Here is a 16,190-nt window from a genome sequence, read left to right on the forward strand (position 1 = left end):
GGAGCAGGTCCCCCAACCCAATCTTGCTCCTCCGACCACACATGTCTCTGGGAGGGAGGGACCCACCACAGCCACTGGGGTGCTCCTGACACACCCTCAGAGGGAAGGAGACGCTACCCAGCGGACCCCTGGGGGCCCACCCAGGAGGCCCAGAGGGGGCGTGGGTGGACCTGCCCCCCCCCCCCCCCCCGGCCAGGTGTGTGTGTCAGGCTCTGCGCACACCTGTACCTGCTCCACGTGACACGACGGAAAGTGCTGGGAAGCGCCGGAGACGGGACAGCCTGCCCCAGGGGAGTGTCTCAGGGCCAAGGGGCAGATGGCTGCCGGGGCCCAGCTCACTGCCCACCCCACCCCCATACACACCGTCCGTGCGAGGACACCAGACGCCGGTCCACCCGGCAGAAGAGAGCGCACAGCCCGCGGCACGTGGATACCCCACGACGGGCCGCGGGGCTCCGCACAGACACCGCCTAGAAGCGGGGCCCTGCCGCGGGGAGAAACGACGCCTGCCCGACAGTCCAGACGGCACCCCTCGTTTTGTTCTAATCGCACCCCGCTCCCAACTCGACCGCCGGCTTCGCGACCCCGCCGCTCCTCCGCTCCTGAGACTGGGGGTGAGGGCGAGCAGGGGCCGCACCCACCTTCTGGATGTCCGTGATGTCCACCAGCTTGATGACTTTGTTCCTCTTGGAGAAGCCGGACTTGGAGCTTTCGAAGCACAGGTAACTACCGGCGGCAGGGGGCAGGGGTGGACAGAGCACAGCCCAGCAGGTGAGCCAGAGGGGACCGTGCCCGGCGGCTGCAGCCACAGCCCAGACACAGGGCCCCTCACCTGCCGCGACGCGCTGGCCTCTTACAACCGATTTCATTTGTACCGAGTCTCGCAGCTTCTCGGGTTCAAACCCCACTGCTCTACACTAAACCCGACTCACGTTCCCGTGACGTGAGCATCCCCAGGACGCCCAACAAGAGACCTGTGTGTCGGTCTCCTCGGCCAGTTCCTCCAGCGAGGGGGCAGAGACGAACAGGTGGTCCTTGGCTGAAAGTCGGGGGCAAGGTGGCCGAGGGACCCCAGGGCTAAGAACAGACCCCAGCCTGCACCTGCTCCGCCCCCTCCCACCCCTGGGGGTAGCTGGGCCGCTACACCCCAGAAGGAGGGTAACAAGAACCCTGCTGCCGCCCTAGGGCCAGGGCCCTGGCTGGGGGAACCGCACGGTTCCCGCCACACGACGTTGAGCACCCAGACCAGGGCATCCCGGGGCCTGGGGAAATGACGGTGTGCGGCCCCGGCTGCGTGCAGCTCAGAGGCAGCACCTCCCCACCCGGGGGCCCGCGAGCCAGCAGGAGCTGGGGTCTCGGCAGGGCTAGGGGTCCCCACGGCTGGGCCGGCCTGGACCGCGGGGCCTGCGAGGAGCCCCCTCTAATCCTGGCCCCCGCCGGGGGGCGCGCCCGCCCGCAGCCGCCGGCAGCCTCACTCACTTCTCCGTCACGTACAGGACCCCGTTCCTGATGTAGTCGGTGGGCATCTTGCGGTCCCTGTTGATCAAGCAGCACCGCCAGCCGCTCTCACACGCTGACGGGGACAAAAGCGGCCCGTGACCTTTCCTACTGGAAATACCCGCCCTCTGACTCAACGCTGGAACCCTCAAGCCCTGGCTTCTCAAGGATGCGCTGACGTTCACCCTCCACCAGCAGAGGAAACACACAGTGGGAGGAAAGTGGCCTGTGAGAGCCTCCGGAAAGCAGATGTTTCCCCTCCCATGTCAACGCGCAGGGATTTTGTTGTTTTTTATTTTTAAAGGAAAAGCACAATTTAAATAAATCCAACTACGACCACGACCCTCAAGGTTCACGGTCTGGGTCAGCAGAAAAGGGGCTCAGGAGAAGGTCAAAAGTTAAATTCTCCAAAGTTCTCTTTCTGCAGTTGGTATCACACACGACACGGGCCAAGCCGTTTAAGGGCCCCCGACCCGCCGCACGGAGAGCCGGGCAGCGCAGGAGTTTCGGGGGAGGCCGAGCAGGGCCCTGGGCTCCCGAGTCCCCTGTCACCACCCAGCCTTCTAGGAGGCCACAGCAAGGGACGAGCTGGCCAAGGCGGGACCGGGAAGCCCCTGCACGCGTGGCGCTCTGCGGCTCCGCTTCGGGGCCGGCCGGCCTGCCTTTCTGCTGTCAAGCCACCCACTGCAGACGCGCTCGGCCCCTCCGACCCACCCGCCCAGGACGCCCCGGAAGGCGGAGGCGGGCGGCCGGCCCTCCCTCGGCCCCCGTCGGGCCCCCCAGCACCGGGGCGGGCGACCCCGCCTGGCCTGGCCACGGGCTCAGTACACACGTACCTGCCAGCGGACGCTCGTTTTCTGTCAAGTTAAAGATTTCATGGAAATTGCTCTTCTTGGCGCCGTGGACGCGGCTGGCATCCTCGTCCTTGCTCAGGCCGGCGGGCGCGCTGGACACGTAGCTCCGCGAGGAGGCCGTCTGCGGCTGCCGAGGGCACACGACGTCCCGTCAGCCCCGCCGGCCGGGGTCGGGGGGATGGGCGGGCGGGGGAGAGCGGGGCCGCTCGGGCCGGGACGCACGCACGCAGCCTCGCCTCGCCCCGCCCAGGCCCCACCGCGCACACGTGGACGGACTAGCGGACTAGCGGAGAGGCAGGCACACCCAGACGTGGGGTCGCGTCCTCCTCGCCCACGAGCCCCCGCCTGGGCAGAGCAGCCCGGCTGCGGCGGGCAGACCCTCTCCCCGCGACGGCACGCCCCAGGCACTGTGCCGAGCCCGACCCAGCACGTGCGGTCAGTGCGGAACCGTCCGGCGCTCACGCCCGCGCTGCGGACACCGGGACCGGCCGCAGGACAGGCCACCGAGAGCAAGGTTGGCAAGTCAAACGGAGTCAGACCACAGCAACGCGCGGCATCAGGGCACGGCGTGGGGGTGTGGGTACCACACGGACACCGTACCTTGTCGTGTCCGACAGCTGGCCGGACGGGACCACACGCACGTGCGGCCACGGAAGGAAAGGTGGGTCCTCGTGACACGAGGCGGTAAACACCAGCTGAGCAAGCAGCACGCGCAGACACACGGCCGCGGGACGCCCTGGTGGGGTCGCCCTCCACCCCGGGAAGCCCACCCCCAGCCTCTCGGGTCTATGACACTCAGGGAGCCGGGCTGCCTGCTCTTGGGACTCACCCCTTGGGTCCACCTCCGTCTGCGTGACCAGAGCCCACCCACCGGCTCCCCAAGGTGCAGGCTGCTCCTGCCTGCCCGGCCGCACACCTGGCTTGCGAGTCTGGGGCCCCAACAAGCTTTGTTGTCCTAGAACCCAGGAAGCCTGACCCACACTTGACCCAGAGCTTCCCTCCCACGGACAAAAGCATCAGTTCCCAGACAACCTTTCTTCAGAGAACACTCATACACGAGACTCTGAAATCCAACGTCACCCCCTCCAGGAAGCCCTTCCACACCTCCATGGGAGTCCTATTGAGCCCAGAACGTCCCCACTAGTCTGAGACCCCAGGAAGAGCACCAAGGCCAGCTTGCCCTCCTCGTCCTGGCTCTGGACAGGGTGCCTAATGCCCACACGGCCTCCCACCTAGTCCCAGCCCATGAGCTCAAAATGTGCCCATCTCGGCCTTGCTGTGCGCTTGCTGGGAACAGCAGGGACCTGGCACCCACCCAGAGAGCAGTCACTCCCAGGGCTCCCCGCTCCCAAGGCTCCCAGGGTCTTGGCAGTCACGGCCAACGCCCTGTGCCCTCCTGCCCTTGGCCTGGGGGCCGGCCTCGCCTGGCGGGGCCCACTCCCCAGCCAGTCTAGGTGGGTAGGGGCCCCCCGACCAGCCTCCAAGCTCTGCACAGCCTCCCGCAGCAGCTGTCCCCTGCCCAGGGCTGGCCGGCCCCAGGGTTCCCGCCCTGGACCTTGGGACAGCAGAGCCGGTCACAGTGAATCCACCCCCGCAGTTGTCTTAAGTTGTCTGTTTCAAGGGCCCCGAAAATCAGACACCAGCCTCCCCACAAGCCGGAAGTGAGGGACAGCGGAGTGTGGCCGGCGCATCTCCCGGCCACTGCGGGGCCTACCCTGCGTGACACGGCGGTGCTGGAGCGCTCCTTGAGCTGGGGGTCCGTAGGGAGGCTCTTCCAGATGATGTAGGGAGTGTCATACTTGGCTCTCAGCCTCGGGCAGCGTTTGAAGATAAAATCGATGACAAAAAGCTTGATTCCGGCATAGAGTCCTGGGGGCAGAATGAGGTCCCGTTTCTCCAGGATCCTGCGGCCCTGCCCCCGTGGCCAGCACAGCGGTCCCCGCCCCGCCGGGCACTCCATGGAGGGCCTCCCGGGACCCAGGTGTGGGCCGATGGTCCTGGGGTGGTTACACATGGCAGGGAAGTGACCCCAGCTGAAAGGGAAGCCACTTCTGTGTATGTTGTTACCTCTAACCCAGAGGTGGCTCAGGCCAAACACTAACCTGTCCCTAACGAGTCACCATCCTCCAAAGGGGACGTGAGCAGGACTTCGGGGGACCCGTCCCCAGCCTGCCCGCCCCTGACTCGGTGAGCCGGCAGTGACGGCCAGGGGCTCCCGCCTCCCGGTCAGGGCACCTGCGTTGGCCCAGGTCCCCAGAGAAACGAGACAGCCCGGAGCACGCTGCACTTGCGTTGGCGTTTGTCATTCCCCCCACGGCCTCACTTGCCTGCCCTGGTTTTCCTGGTGAGGAGTGCCGTGAGGGGGCGAGAGACTGAGGACCCACCTGCACACTGGGGGCCGAAGGGCAGGTGGGCACAGTGCCCAGACCATGAGGCCCCCGAACTGTGTGACCGCCACAGCCAACACTCCAGCTCAGGCGGGGCACCCCCTGCCCGCCCCCCACCCACACACCGTGGACGGCGCGTCGCGCTGACCGTCCACAGGCTCCTTACCCACGGCCAGCCCCACCAGGCGGTAGGGGAAGAAGCAGGAGGCGAGGAAGGCGGCCCACAGCGCGATGTACAGCTTCTGGGTGATCTCAGGCTGCACCCACATGAACAGGCTGGAGAGGAGAGGGGAGGTTCAGCAGGTGGCGGGCACAGCCTAGACGCGGCCGGCCAGGGGCTGACAACTTACTTCTTGATCTTTTCCAAGATGTCAGCCATCTTGCCAAAGAGGTTCTGTGTGAAGAAGCAGCTGTGGTCACGACACACCCCCGGGGCCACAGGGCAATGCTGGAGACGCCCAGCACCCGGGAGACCACGGCCGGCACCACGGAGCACGTGGTCCTGCCCAGCCGCTCCCAGGCCGAGGACCGGGTGATGGTCCGGTCCGAATCATGGGTTAAGGCACCGCTCGAGATGAGGGACCCAGGCCCGCACCCTCCCAGGAGCTCGCCTGGCACTGCTCAGGAGGGCCTCCACCAACTGGGGCACCGGCGTCAGACCAAGCCAAGAGGGCCGTCCCCACCAACCGGGTTGTCTCGGGTGTCAGCACCCAGACAAGCCAGGTCTGGAGGGCTGGGTAGCTGGGGTCCCCCAACCTGGAGCCCGGCAGCGGTACCTGGGCTTTCTGGGCAACGTCCAGCACGAGCTGGAACTTCTCAGACACGGTCAGGTCTTCCTTTGGAGGCTCCTTCAGTCAAAGGGGAAAGAGAATTTCCACTGTAATTGATCAGTTCAGAGAAATTACTGACAAAAACAGCAAGGAGGCCTCCCAGCCCAGGCAGGGACCAGGTCTCTGCTGCCCCGACACAGTCAGAGGGACGGGCATCCCTGGGGGGCCCAGCCCGAGGGGGCAGCACGGGCAGCTGTGCTAGCTGACACCCGTCTGGTGCCTGAGAGGGTGGTAGGCAGCCCCCCAGGTGGGCAGGGCTGCTTGAACAGATCACCTTCAGAGGCGCATCTGAGACCACAGAGCCCGCACCCACCCGCGCTTTACAGGCGGGGGAACTGAGGCGCCAGCAGGGCGCCGACCTCGTCCTGCTTGTCTGAGTTCATTCAGCAAGAACCTCCCTAAGACTCCAGGTACCAGGGCCAAAGGGCACGGGCCTGCCTCCCCAGAGACACCCTCCCTGACCCTGTCTAAAGGGGCCCCTGCAGACACCACCACATCCTGCACCCCTCCCGTGTGCTCCACGCACATGGTAGGTGCTCAAACACCCGATGAAGCCCATGGACGCACCATGGCCTCCCTCCTGCCTGTGCCCGGTGGTTCAGCCCCACGGGCCAGAGTCCCCCGTAGAGTGGTGGGCAAACTTTCTGTAAAGGGCCAGGTGATAAGCCAGGCTGCTGCAGCCCCAAAGCAGCCAGAGCATAAACAAACAGGCGTGACGGACACCAATAAAAACTGGTCCAGCCCGTCCATCGTTCACCTCCCTCCACGGGAGGCTGTGAGTGGCTACAGGGGCCCCCTCCCTACCTCCCCTCCACATCACGTCCCAGCTGAGGAGGGTCAGGTCAAGCCAGGCCCGGCCAGGCCGACCTGCCTCCCACGCAGCCAAGCCCAGGCTCGTGAAGGGCGCTCGGGCATCAGCCGGCGAGGGGTCAGGGTGCGGCCACGCAGGGCTCCAGGTGGGGGCGGCTGGCCTCCGCCCCGACCTCTCCTCGCCGGGCAGGGCTCCCCGCCGGCGTCCACGCAGCCGCACCTGGAGGCCTCGGGGGACCCGCGGCCCCCGCACGGCCCTGGCAGGTAGAGCCTGGCCCCCCTGGTGACGGAGCCCCTCCCAGGACTCACCACCGCTTCGGACACTTCAGGCACGATGCTCCACTGTATCCTCCAGCCCCTGAAAACCAGGAGACGGCGCGCCTGTACCACAGCTCGCCGGCAGGCGGCGCCGCACGGGTGACGTCAGGTCACCAGGCCTGCGCTCCCGACGAGGAGCCGCCCCCAGAAACTACGGCCACTGGGACAGGAGCTTCAGAAGCACCCGGCCATCTGCCGAGACCAGCGGGACCCCCTCCTAGGCTCCAGAGAGGAGATGACCCAGGTCACCCCCACAGACCCCTCCCCGGGGGCCCTCCTCGGGGTGGGCACACATTTACAAGCACCCAGAGGTGACGGGCCTCTCAAAGTCAGTCAAGGAAGTGGCAACGGCAACAACTTTAGTGAACCACGTCTAGTCTGGGCACGGAGAACCCTTTCATAAGCGCTTAAAAGTTTTCTAAGAGAAACATTTTCAAATGAACCAACTTAGGCAACCGCAGAAAAGCACCTAGAAAAACAGTGTAGAAAGTGAACTTTGGAACGGCTCAGTGAAAATACAGAAGGCAGGGCCTCCTCTTAGGCCCGACGTGAAGCTGGGGTTCACTCTGTGGGGCGACCTCAGGTCCACACAGACCCGGGAGGGCCCGGGGACGCGGGGTTCCCACCCCAGCGTGCTGGCTTCCAATAGCGCCGCCCGCCCCCGGCCTCGAGATGGAAAGCGGGTGCTCGGAGAGGGCACAGGGAAGACACTGCGTGGCCCCAGGCTCACTGAGTCCCAGCGCCTCTCCGGCACCTGCACCCCGACCAGTGGGCACCTCCCAGGGCACAGAGCTGCTGCAGCCCCGTCAACCACGCCTCCGCCCACTGGGATATCACTGTTGAGGTGTGTGTGGAGGGGGGACTTTCCTGCCCAAAAGCAGCACAACCGGAGGAGGGGCCGGAGTGGCCCCAGAGCCGGCACCCACCGGCAGCCTGCTGGACAGAGCTGCTGGGGTTTGGGGATCACCCTGCCTGCTGCAGCAAACCATCCTCCTGGGGGCTCGGGGACTATTAGAGGACAACCTCCCAAAACGCCAGCACGTGACACAGAGCCGGTTCGGCACGTGCCCTGCCGTGCGTGTAACGCAGGAAGACGGCACAGCCGCGCACACGTAGCACACCGGCGCACCTACCTGGCTATGAGGTAATTGAGGGATAACCTCAAAATTGCTAGAAATAAGAACATGGGGATGGCCCAGCCATGCCACACGGCATTCATGTACACCTGCGGGTTTGGAGAGAAACGGGTCGGGAGGGAGACGGTTAGGCGACCTGCCCGCGTGGGTCAGGGCAGACCAGATCCCTCTCTCCCCCAGCCAGGCGGGCCGCACTCGCAGGTAGGGAGACCAGGCCCCAGCGGCCCTCCGCAGGCCCGAGGACCAGGGCACGCAGCGCAGACAAACCCTCTCAGGGAGGAGGTGAGGCGGAAACACTGCTCTGGGTGGGCTGGGAGCGGTTATGCCCCGGAAGGAGCAGCCTGGACGTGGCCCGGGATCACAGGAGGAGGGCTGACCCCACAGAGGGGTCCTGGCCCACCGCCGCTGGGGGCCCACCTGGCAGAGCAGGAGGCATCCGCGTACCCAGCACTGCTGACAGTCTACCCCGCGCCACAGGGCAGGCAGGGTGCTGGGCATAGCGCTAGCACTCAGAGAGGGTAGGGGACGGACGCAGCGGGTTCAGGAGGAGGCCCGGCAGGTGGTCTGAACGGCGGGCAGGGTTAGCTCAGCCGTAACGCACAGGCGGAACTAGGGACCCGGGACCCAAAGCAGCCGAGGCCCCACGGAGCAGAGTGCTTGTGAAGGGTGGCCGGAGGAGACCCCCGGGTGAAGGGGGCTGGCCCCTGGCCACCACGGCCTGTCCTCTGCGTGTGCACACAACACCCATCTCCCTGGGGCTTCAGGGCGGCCCTCAGGACCCTCTCAGGCGGAGGCCACCTATGGGGGCCTCTGCAGAGATGGGGCCTTTGGGGGCTGTGGCTCTCCCTCTCCATCCTCCTCCCGCTGGACAGCAGGGTCTCCCCGGGCAGGGCTGGGAGCAGCCACCGCAGGACAATTCAGATTGCAACTGGGCCTGTCTTCCCCAAAGCACCCCGTGATGCTGGCCCAACGCCACCTACCTTCCCCAGGCCTAGCGGCCTGCTTGGCCCCTAGGCCACTGTGCGCCTGCCAGGAGCTTCCCCCAGGCACCGGTGCCTGATGGGAGGGACGGCTGGTTTCTGCACAAGCAGACAGACCGCCCCACCGGCCCTTCCCCAACCCACTTGGGAAAGTCGGCCATAAGCTTGGCACGAGGCCCTCTCCCAAGAACGCTGCTGCGGGGATTCTGGGCAGGCGGGGAGCCCCACTGCCAGCCCCAGGCTGCACCCTACAACACCCTTATCCAGTCCTTACAACTGCCCTGCAGCCCACTTTACAGACGGAAACACCGAGGCCGGGAGCTGTCCCACACGGCAGGGATGGGTGGGTCCCTCAGGAAACCTCAGGGAGGGTGCACACCCCACCACCCACCCGCGGGGAGCGCTCACGGTGAAGGCGATGGCAGACGTGTAGACGGAGTACCAGTCGGATAAGGCAGAGAGGTTCTTCACAAAGCTGGTGACAGGCTTGGCACCGCGCTCTGGGGACAGAACGGACCATGCGGTCAGGCCAGCGCTAGCCCGGCCCTCGGACACACCTGGCAGTCCGGCTGCTGCACCAGCTGGCGGTGCGGGGCGGGGGAGGGAACCAAAAGGAGCAAAGCAAACCCCAACGGTCGCGGACTCCCGGCGCGCCTGACCCCAGACCAGCGCTCCCGCGGCCACTCCCTGGCTGCGGCCCGTCCTCCATCCCCGCGGGGAGACGTCTGTCTGCCTGTCTGCCCCGGCCCGTGCCCGCACGGGGAACGGGGGTTTAGTCCGCACACCCCGGGCCCTGACAAGTATCTGGAGAAGCACCACATTTCGCTGGGGCTCCCGAGGCCTGGAGGGAAACTCGGCTTTTGGCCACGGGCGAGGGGCGGACAGACAGACGGGGTGGGCCTGGGACATACTTCCCACAGCCTCAGGAAGAAGCCTGGGCCGGGAAGTCCTGAAAAAAGTACTTCCAAAGCAAGTCCAGTTCAGTGCAAGACCGCAGTCACCGCCCGGGCAGCCCCGGCCCCAGCGGCTCACACAGCCACAGCGACGAGCGGGTACTTACTAAGTCCACGCCGGGTACTTACTGAGCCTCCTCATGTTCTCGGTCAACCTAAGAGGGGGGAAAAGATGAGCGCCAACACCCACTCGGCCGCAGCCGCGTCCTAACCCCGCAGCTCCCTGCGGGCCCTCGGGGAGCACAGGTGACCCACGGGGGGAGGCTTCCTCGTCTCCTGCCCACGCCGCCCCCACCCGAGTCTGAGGGCCCGGCCCGGCCCGCAGGCACTCTCGGGGTCGCCACCGTCCCCACGTGGCGTCTGTCGCAAAGCACCAGTACGACCACTGACTGGGGGCACGGCCGTGCAGCCGCCCCCGCGAAACCTCCCCGGCTTTGCTTGCTGGCCCCGAGGAGTCCTGTCCTGCCGGGACGGCTGCCCCTCCACCCCGACTTCCACCTGGGCCCCACCTCCGGGCGCTGAGGGGCTCCTCCGTCTCCACCGTGCTCTCCTCGGGCTGGAACCGGAAGTCCTCCACGTACTCCCCGAATTTCTCATAGAACCACTTCTGGACACGGGGGCACAGCCCCTGGCTCCGTCGGTCTGCAGGACGGGGTGGGGTTCTGGGTGAGGGCAGCAGGCCGAGAGGGGCCTTACAGAGCGGCAGAGGCGGCGGCACTGGCAGGTGGGGCTCCCGGCCAGGCCGGCGAGGGCACATCCACGCCAGAACCGTGAGGGGCCAGGTGCCCTGAGAACAGAGCCCAATCCACTTCACCACGAGGTGCAAACCAACCAATGCAGACCCCGGGGGTCCCCGTGTCCCTCACACCGACCCCCAGCTTGTTGGAGGCTGTCCCCAGCGCAGGTGCCGTCCAGGCAGGTTCTCAGCCCACCGCTGGTGCTGCGCTGACCACCCCCGCTGCCGGGCACACTGGTTGGTCTGGGAAGTGGCCAGGTGGGCTCACTCCCAGGGACACCCGGACCCTGGGGAACAGCCAGTGGGCGTGCGTCAGCGGCTGTGGTCCGCTGGGGACCCCAGTGAGTGAAGTCACCCACGTCAGACTCGAGAAAACCAGCCCGAATCCCGCGGAACAAGTCTGTCCCTTCGGAGAGCAGGCCGTGGAGTCGCCTGCAGGGGGAGCCGTCCCACCAGTCAGAGGGGGATGGAGTGCACGCAGGTGGTCGTGTGCTGCCAGCTCGAAGGGACGGAGGCTGGGGGGTGGGGGGGAGGCGGCGCACACAGAGGCCGCAAGGCTCAGAAATGCCCAGAGGAGGGGCGGCAAGGGCCCGGGGTTCTCACAGCCCACGTGGAGCACGACAGGGTCTTTAGTGGGAGGGTCTAGACAGGCTCAGCCCTATAACCGCTTGGACAGCAGCCGTGGACAGTGAGTAATGGGACGGGCGTGGCTGCGTCCCCATGAAACCACGCTGATGGCGCTGAAATTTAAATTTATGCAACGTTCACGTGTCGAATCCTTTCGAGTTTTTTCAACCATTTAAAAGTGTAAAAAGATTTTTTTCAATGTAAAGGCAGATGGGGAGCTGTAGTTCACCGACCCCAGGTCTAGGTCAGGCGGGCTGCCCGAGTGGACAGGCCTCACGGCGCTCCCGAGACCCACTCCGCCCCAGCACCACGCAGAGCATCCGTCCCCGCCACCTCCGTCCTCGGGGCTGCACTTGGTGGGGTCCTTCCCTCCCTACCCACACTCCCCACCTCCCGCGCAGAGCACGACACGGTGACCCCGCTGTGGGTACGGGGTGGAAGGACTCTCCTCTGACAGTTCCCACGAGCACAGGAAGCTCATCAACTCCACACACAGCAGGGGCCTTGGCGGGGGGGGGGGGGGGGTCTCCAGCGCTGCTCCTGGGTTGGAACCTGGGCCACTGGTCATGAACCCTGAGAACCCAGGGGACTGTGACCCGGTGGACACGGCAGCCAATGCCGCACCCAGCTGGCCTGTCTGCGGGCCCAGCACCGGGGCCCTGGGAAAGAGGCGTCTCCCTCTCTGGACGGCAGGTGGGGGGTCAGGACCCGGCTCTGGTCAGAGCTCAGCCTCCACCTGGAGCGGAAGCCTGAGAGGCCTTCCCTCCCGGGCCCTGGTCTCCTCACCTTTACACTGGGCAGGGCTTAACCGAAGGCCCTCCTGTTGTAGCCCTGAGCCCCCAGCACAGGCAGGGGCTTACCGTCAACCCTAACCCTATCCCCTCTCCCACCTTCTCAGCCTGCGAGGGGCCTGGGTGCACCACAAATCCGGCCCCTCGAGACGCCCAGTTTCCTCCCATGCCGTCCTCTGAAGGACAGTTTCAGAACGTGCCAAGTGCTGAGGGAGACACGGAACCCGAGCCCAGGTGGGAAGAAAAGGCACTGACAGTAGCTCTGCGTCCTGACCTGGGGGTGCTGGGGCACAATGCCCGCAGCTGACCCCACCTCCCCACGCACCCCCTTGTCAGGACAGCCGGCCTCTGGAAGCAGGTCGCCAGGCCAGGGGCCAAGCAGCCAGCGTGACCACGACATGACTCCTCCTCGGGGAAGGGCTGGGAGAGATGTCGCCTTGTATTTTTAGGAGAAAATAAAGTGATGTTTTGATCGAATGCCTCGCATCTGCTACGGAGACTCACCAACCGGTAATCAAAGACACTGACCCGATTCCAACCGGAGGGGATCCCCGGAAGTGAGCACGTGCGCCCGGGAACAGAACCACCCCCCAGCCCAGCTCCGTCCCCCAGGCCTACCTGCTCCATTATTGACCTGGGCCTGCCCTCTCGGAGGCTGCTGAGTGGGCGGCTCCTCGGCCCTTAGAGGGGGTGAAGAAGCAAGATCTCTGTTAGTTCAAGACAGCACGATGAGTCCCGGCTTCGCAAGGCTCCCGCAATCACGGGAGTCACGCCCGACACCAGAGTGCCCGTTCCCACCCCCGGGGATCCCTCTGGGGTCCTGGCTGCTCAGCTCAGACGCCGGGTGAGGGCAGTAGGGCAAGCACAGAGCTGCATTCCTCACGGGCACACTTTATTTATTTAGTTAGTTATTTTTGGCTGTGTTGGGTCTTCGTTTCTGGGTGCAGGCTTTCTCTAGTTGCGGCGAGCGGGGGCTACTCTTCGTTGCGGTGCCCGGGCTTCTCACTGCGGTGGCTTCTCTTGTTGCAGAGCGCGAGCTCTAGGCGCAGGGGCTTCAGTAGTTGCGGCTCACGGGCTTTAGAGCACAGGCTCAGTAGTTGTGTCGCATGGTCTTAGTTGCTTCGCGGCATGTGGGATCTTCCCGGACCAGGGCTCGAACCCGTGTCCCCTGCATTGGCAGGCGGATTCTTTACCACTGCACCACAAGGAAAGTCCTACACTTCTTGTTTTTTTGATGACCAAACACTGTCTCAAACATACAACTCTTTCCTTTCCTATTAATTTTGACCCATTTACTTCTTTATTTAATGTTAAGCTCAGAATACACAGCTCTCATACTAGTTACTTGGCCTGCTAATGAAAAGGTACTCAGTGACACACATATTTAGCAAGCACCATGCAAGGCCACAGGCTGGATGAGCCCCTGCCCGGCAAGCTGTGCACAGGTCCCAGCTTGGTCCATGCCGGCCACCTGTCCGGCTCCCTGCCCCTGCGGCCTCACTGCACCTGACCACAGCAGTCAACCGGCCTCAGAGCCTCCCTGGAGTTCCTGGCCACCTGCCGGATCCTGACCGCAGACCTGACTTTCAGCCACAGGCCCTGACGGACTGGCCCCCAGCCACTGGCCGGACCCCCTTCCCTTGGGCAGTGCCCTGTCCCTGACTGGCCAGCCCACCTGCCCTCCTCACCCTGCACTGGCCTGAGCTACCAACACGCCACACTGCTGCTGTGGTTCCCAGTGCAGGAGAGATCCCAGGCAAACCTCGGCAGGACTGGGGTCGGGGGGGCACGGAGGGCTCTGCCAGGACAGAGACAGCGGGCTGGGAGACCCTCGGCATCCTGCTCTGTTAGCACAATGTGACCTTGTCATAGGGAAGAACCTTTGCATCCTATCACCAGTTCATCACTAAAGAGATGTTGCCTAGAAGCTTAAATCATACATAGTGGCCCATCTCTGGGCACCCTGCCTCCCAGGTAATGACCGTTAAGCTAAAATACCTTTGTTTAGTTCACAGGAAACCTCCTGCCCAGGCCCACCTGTGAAGGACTGCAGGGAGGAAGAAATGAACACATCCCCTCTGGGGGCTGACGGGAACCAAGTGTTTGGCTTTACTCTCCCTCCCCTTTTCTTATAAAAGGAGCCTGGGGCTTCCCTGGTGGCACAGTGGTTGAGAGTCCGCCTGCTGATGCAGGGGATGCGGGTTTGTGCCCCGGTCCAGGAAGATCCCCCATGCCACGGAGCGGCTAGGCCCGTGAGCCATGGCCGCTGAACCTGTGCGTCCGGAGCCTGCGCTCCGCAACGGGAGAGGCCACAGCAGTGAGAGGCCCGTGTACCACAAAAAAAAAAAAAGGAGCCTGAATTCTAAGTCAGGCAAGATGGTTCTTTGGGGTCACAAGCCCACCGTCCTCTTGGTCTGCTGGATTTGGGAATAAAGTCGTTATTCCCTGTCCCAACAGCTCGCCTCTCGATGTTCGCCGGTCGTGCAGTGGGCAGTACAAGCTTAGACCCGGGAACAGTCCCACTCCAGCGTCTCCGTGAACCGACCCACTCTGCGGGTTTATAACCTGGAATTGCAACCCATGCCGGCCGCGCTGTGCCGAAGCAGGAAGCGCGGAGGACAAGCTGGATCGGAGGAGAGCAGGGGGCGAGCCTGCAGCCTCGTGAAGCAGTGGCCAGGGAACCATGAGACAGGGGGGTCCCAGAGAAGGGAGCCAGGGTGGAAGAGGAAGGGACCAGGCCTCCACGCCCACCCCTCCCTGTGGCCAGGCTGCCCAAACGGCCATCCATGCTCAGAGCTACTGACAAACGGGGATTTACTGGGAACAGGAGGGAAGCTGGGGCACGCAGGAGACTCCAGACTGGGTTCCCTGTGTTCTGGGCAGGTGTCCAGGCCTCCGGACCAGGACATTCCCTGAACCGGCCGGGGGTCCTGAAGGGGCAGCTCACACAGGAAGCACTAACAGATGGGCTCCCACCAGAGCCCGGGCCCAGGTGTGCTACCGAGGACTCGTGGGCCTGACGGACAGCGCATCGCTCAGCCACAGGTGGGCCTGGGGTCTGAGTGGCCGGCAGGGCTGTCTGGGGTGCTGTGCTTGGTACCCATCTGGCTTGCATCTGAGGATACTGGTACTGCACAGCCACTGGCTGTGCGATCTTTCCAACATAGCCACCGCTAGAATCGGACGGGTATTTAGGTATAAATGGGCTGCCAGCTGCCTGCAGGGAAAGACTGCTGGTAACATGGGCGCAGATGTTCCAGGTGGCGGGGAATTTTACCTTCTTCCCGTCAAACCACACATGGAACATCTGAGCGCCTGTGACGTGCACGGGACATGGGAAACAGACTGACAACACAGCGCACGGCAATGATGTTCTAAACATTAAGGGGAAGGCAGAGGGCAGACAGCGTCTCAGGGCCTCCCAGCCGGGCGCACCCACGGCTCCGGGTCGGTGGGGAGTGAGCGGTGCCCTCATCAGAAGAAAGGGCGCTTGCGCTCCGGGTAACTGTGGATTCTTCCAAATGTTCTGGAACAACCTCCGCTGACGTTTAACGGTCAGCGGAACAAGTCTGGAGTGGAGTGTGCCTGGAGGGCTTTTCTAGAATCTAATCATCCTGCCAGCAACAACCCGAGGCCGCAGGACAGATGACAAAGCCCACGGGCGGGGGGTGCCAGGGCCACACGTCAGGAGACAGTCACCGGGGTCTGGGTAGTTCCCACACGGGGTGCCCCGGCCAAAGCCCTGGCCAACACCGTGGGCAGTGCGGCACAGGACGATGACACGCACCCGCCGGGAGGGCGGAGGAGCCGTGGGAGGCACCGCTGAGAGCAAACCCAAGGGTGGGCCCCGGGCAGGGCCTGACCAGAGGCCGGTGGAGGCCAAAGGCAGTTTTTCCATGCTGCTTTCGGACCGATAACTGGACATGGCCTCCGCCTTGAGTAAGCTTAAACCAAGGCGATTTCCCAGGAATTTTCTTAAAAAGCAAAACAGAGGTTTGTGTGAAGTACCCTGTTTTAATCCTGCAGATTGAGTGTGTGTGTGTGTGTGTGTGCGCGCCCAGGTGTGAAGGTGGCCCTCCACACAGTTGCCCACCCTGGACGGCCCACAGCGACCCCAGATGGGCACCAGGATAAGAAGGAAAGAGGAGGTCCCTTGCCTGGAACCTGTTTCTCCCTGTTCCTCTCCTCCCTCAGGTCTCAGCTTCCAGAAGGTTCCTAAACCCTAAGCCCCCCCCAAACCCCATGCTCCCCAGGACCCTCAGCTTCTACTT

General features: G+C 64.5%; 1 protein-coding gene across 1 annotated transcript in view; it reads right to left on the reverse strand.

Annotated features, from left to right (window-relative positions):
- GRAMD4 (GRAM domain containing 4) overlaps positions 1–16,190 on the reverse strand; it is a 75,946-nt gene that overhangs the window by 612 nt on the left and 59,144 nt on the right. Inside the window, exons 5-17 of the mRNA XM_065887581.1 lie at positions 12,538–12,599; positions 10,275–10,407; positions 9,895–9,920; positions 9,221–9,312; positions 7,830–7,921; positions 6,688–6,736; positions 5,515–5,586; positions 5,089–5,132; positions 4,905–5,014; positions 4,066–4,220; positions 2,334–2,478; positions 1,480–1,573; positions 642–726 (exon numbers count right to left, since the gene is read on the reverse strand). Coding sequence (XP_065743653.1) covers positions 642–726; positions 1,480–1,573; positions 2,334–2,478; positions 4,066–4,220; positions 4,905–5,014; positions 5,089–5,132; positions 5,515–5,586; positions 6,688–6,736; positions 7,830–7,921; positions 9,221–9,312; positions 9,895–9,920; positions 10,275–10,407; positions 12,538–12,599 — 1,159 coding nt within the window. The remainder of the gene's footprint in view (positions 1–641; positions 727–1,479; positions 1,574–2,333; positions 2,479–4,065; positions 4,221–4,904; positions 5,015–5,088; positions 5,133–5,514; positions 5,587–6,687; positions 6,737–7,829; positions 7,922–9,220; positions 9,313–9,894; positions 9,921–10,274; positions 10,408–12,537; positions 12,600–16,190) is intronic.

Source organism: Phocoena phocoena, chromosome 11 (assembly GCF_963924675.1).
Source record: "Phocoena phocoena chromosome 11, mPhoPho1.1, whole genome shotgun sequence".
Lineage (NCBI taxonomy): Eukaryota > Metazoa > Chordata > Mammalia > Artiodactyla > Phocoenidae > Phocoena > Phocoena phocoena.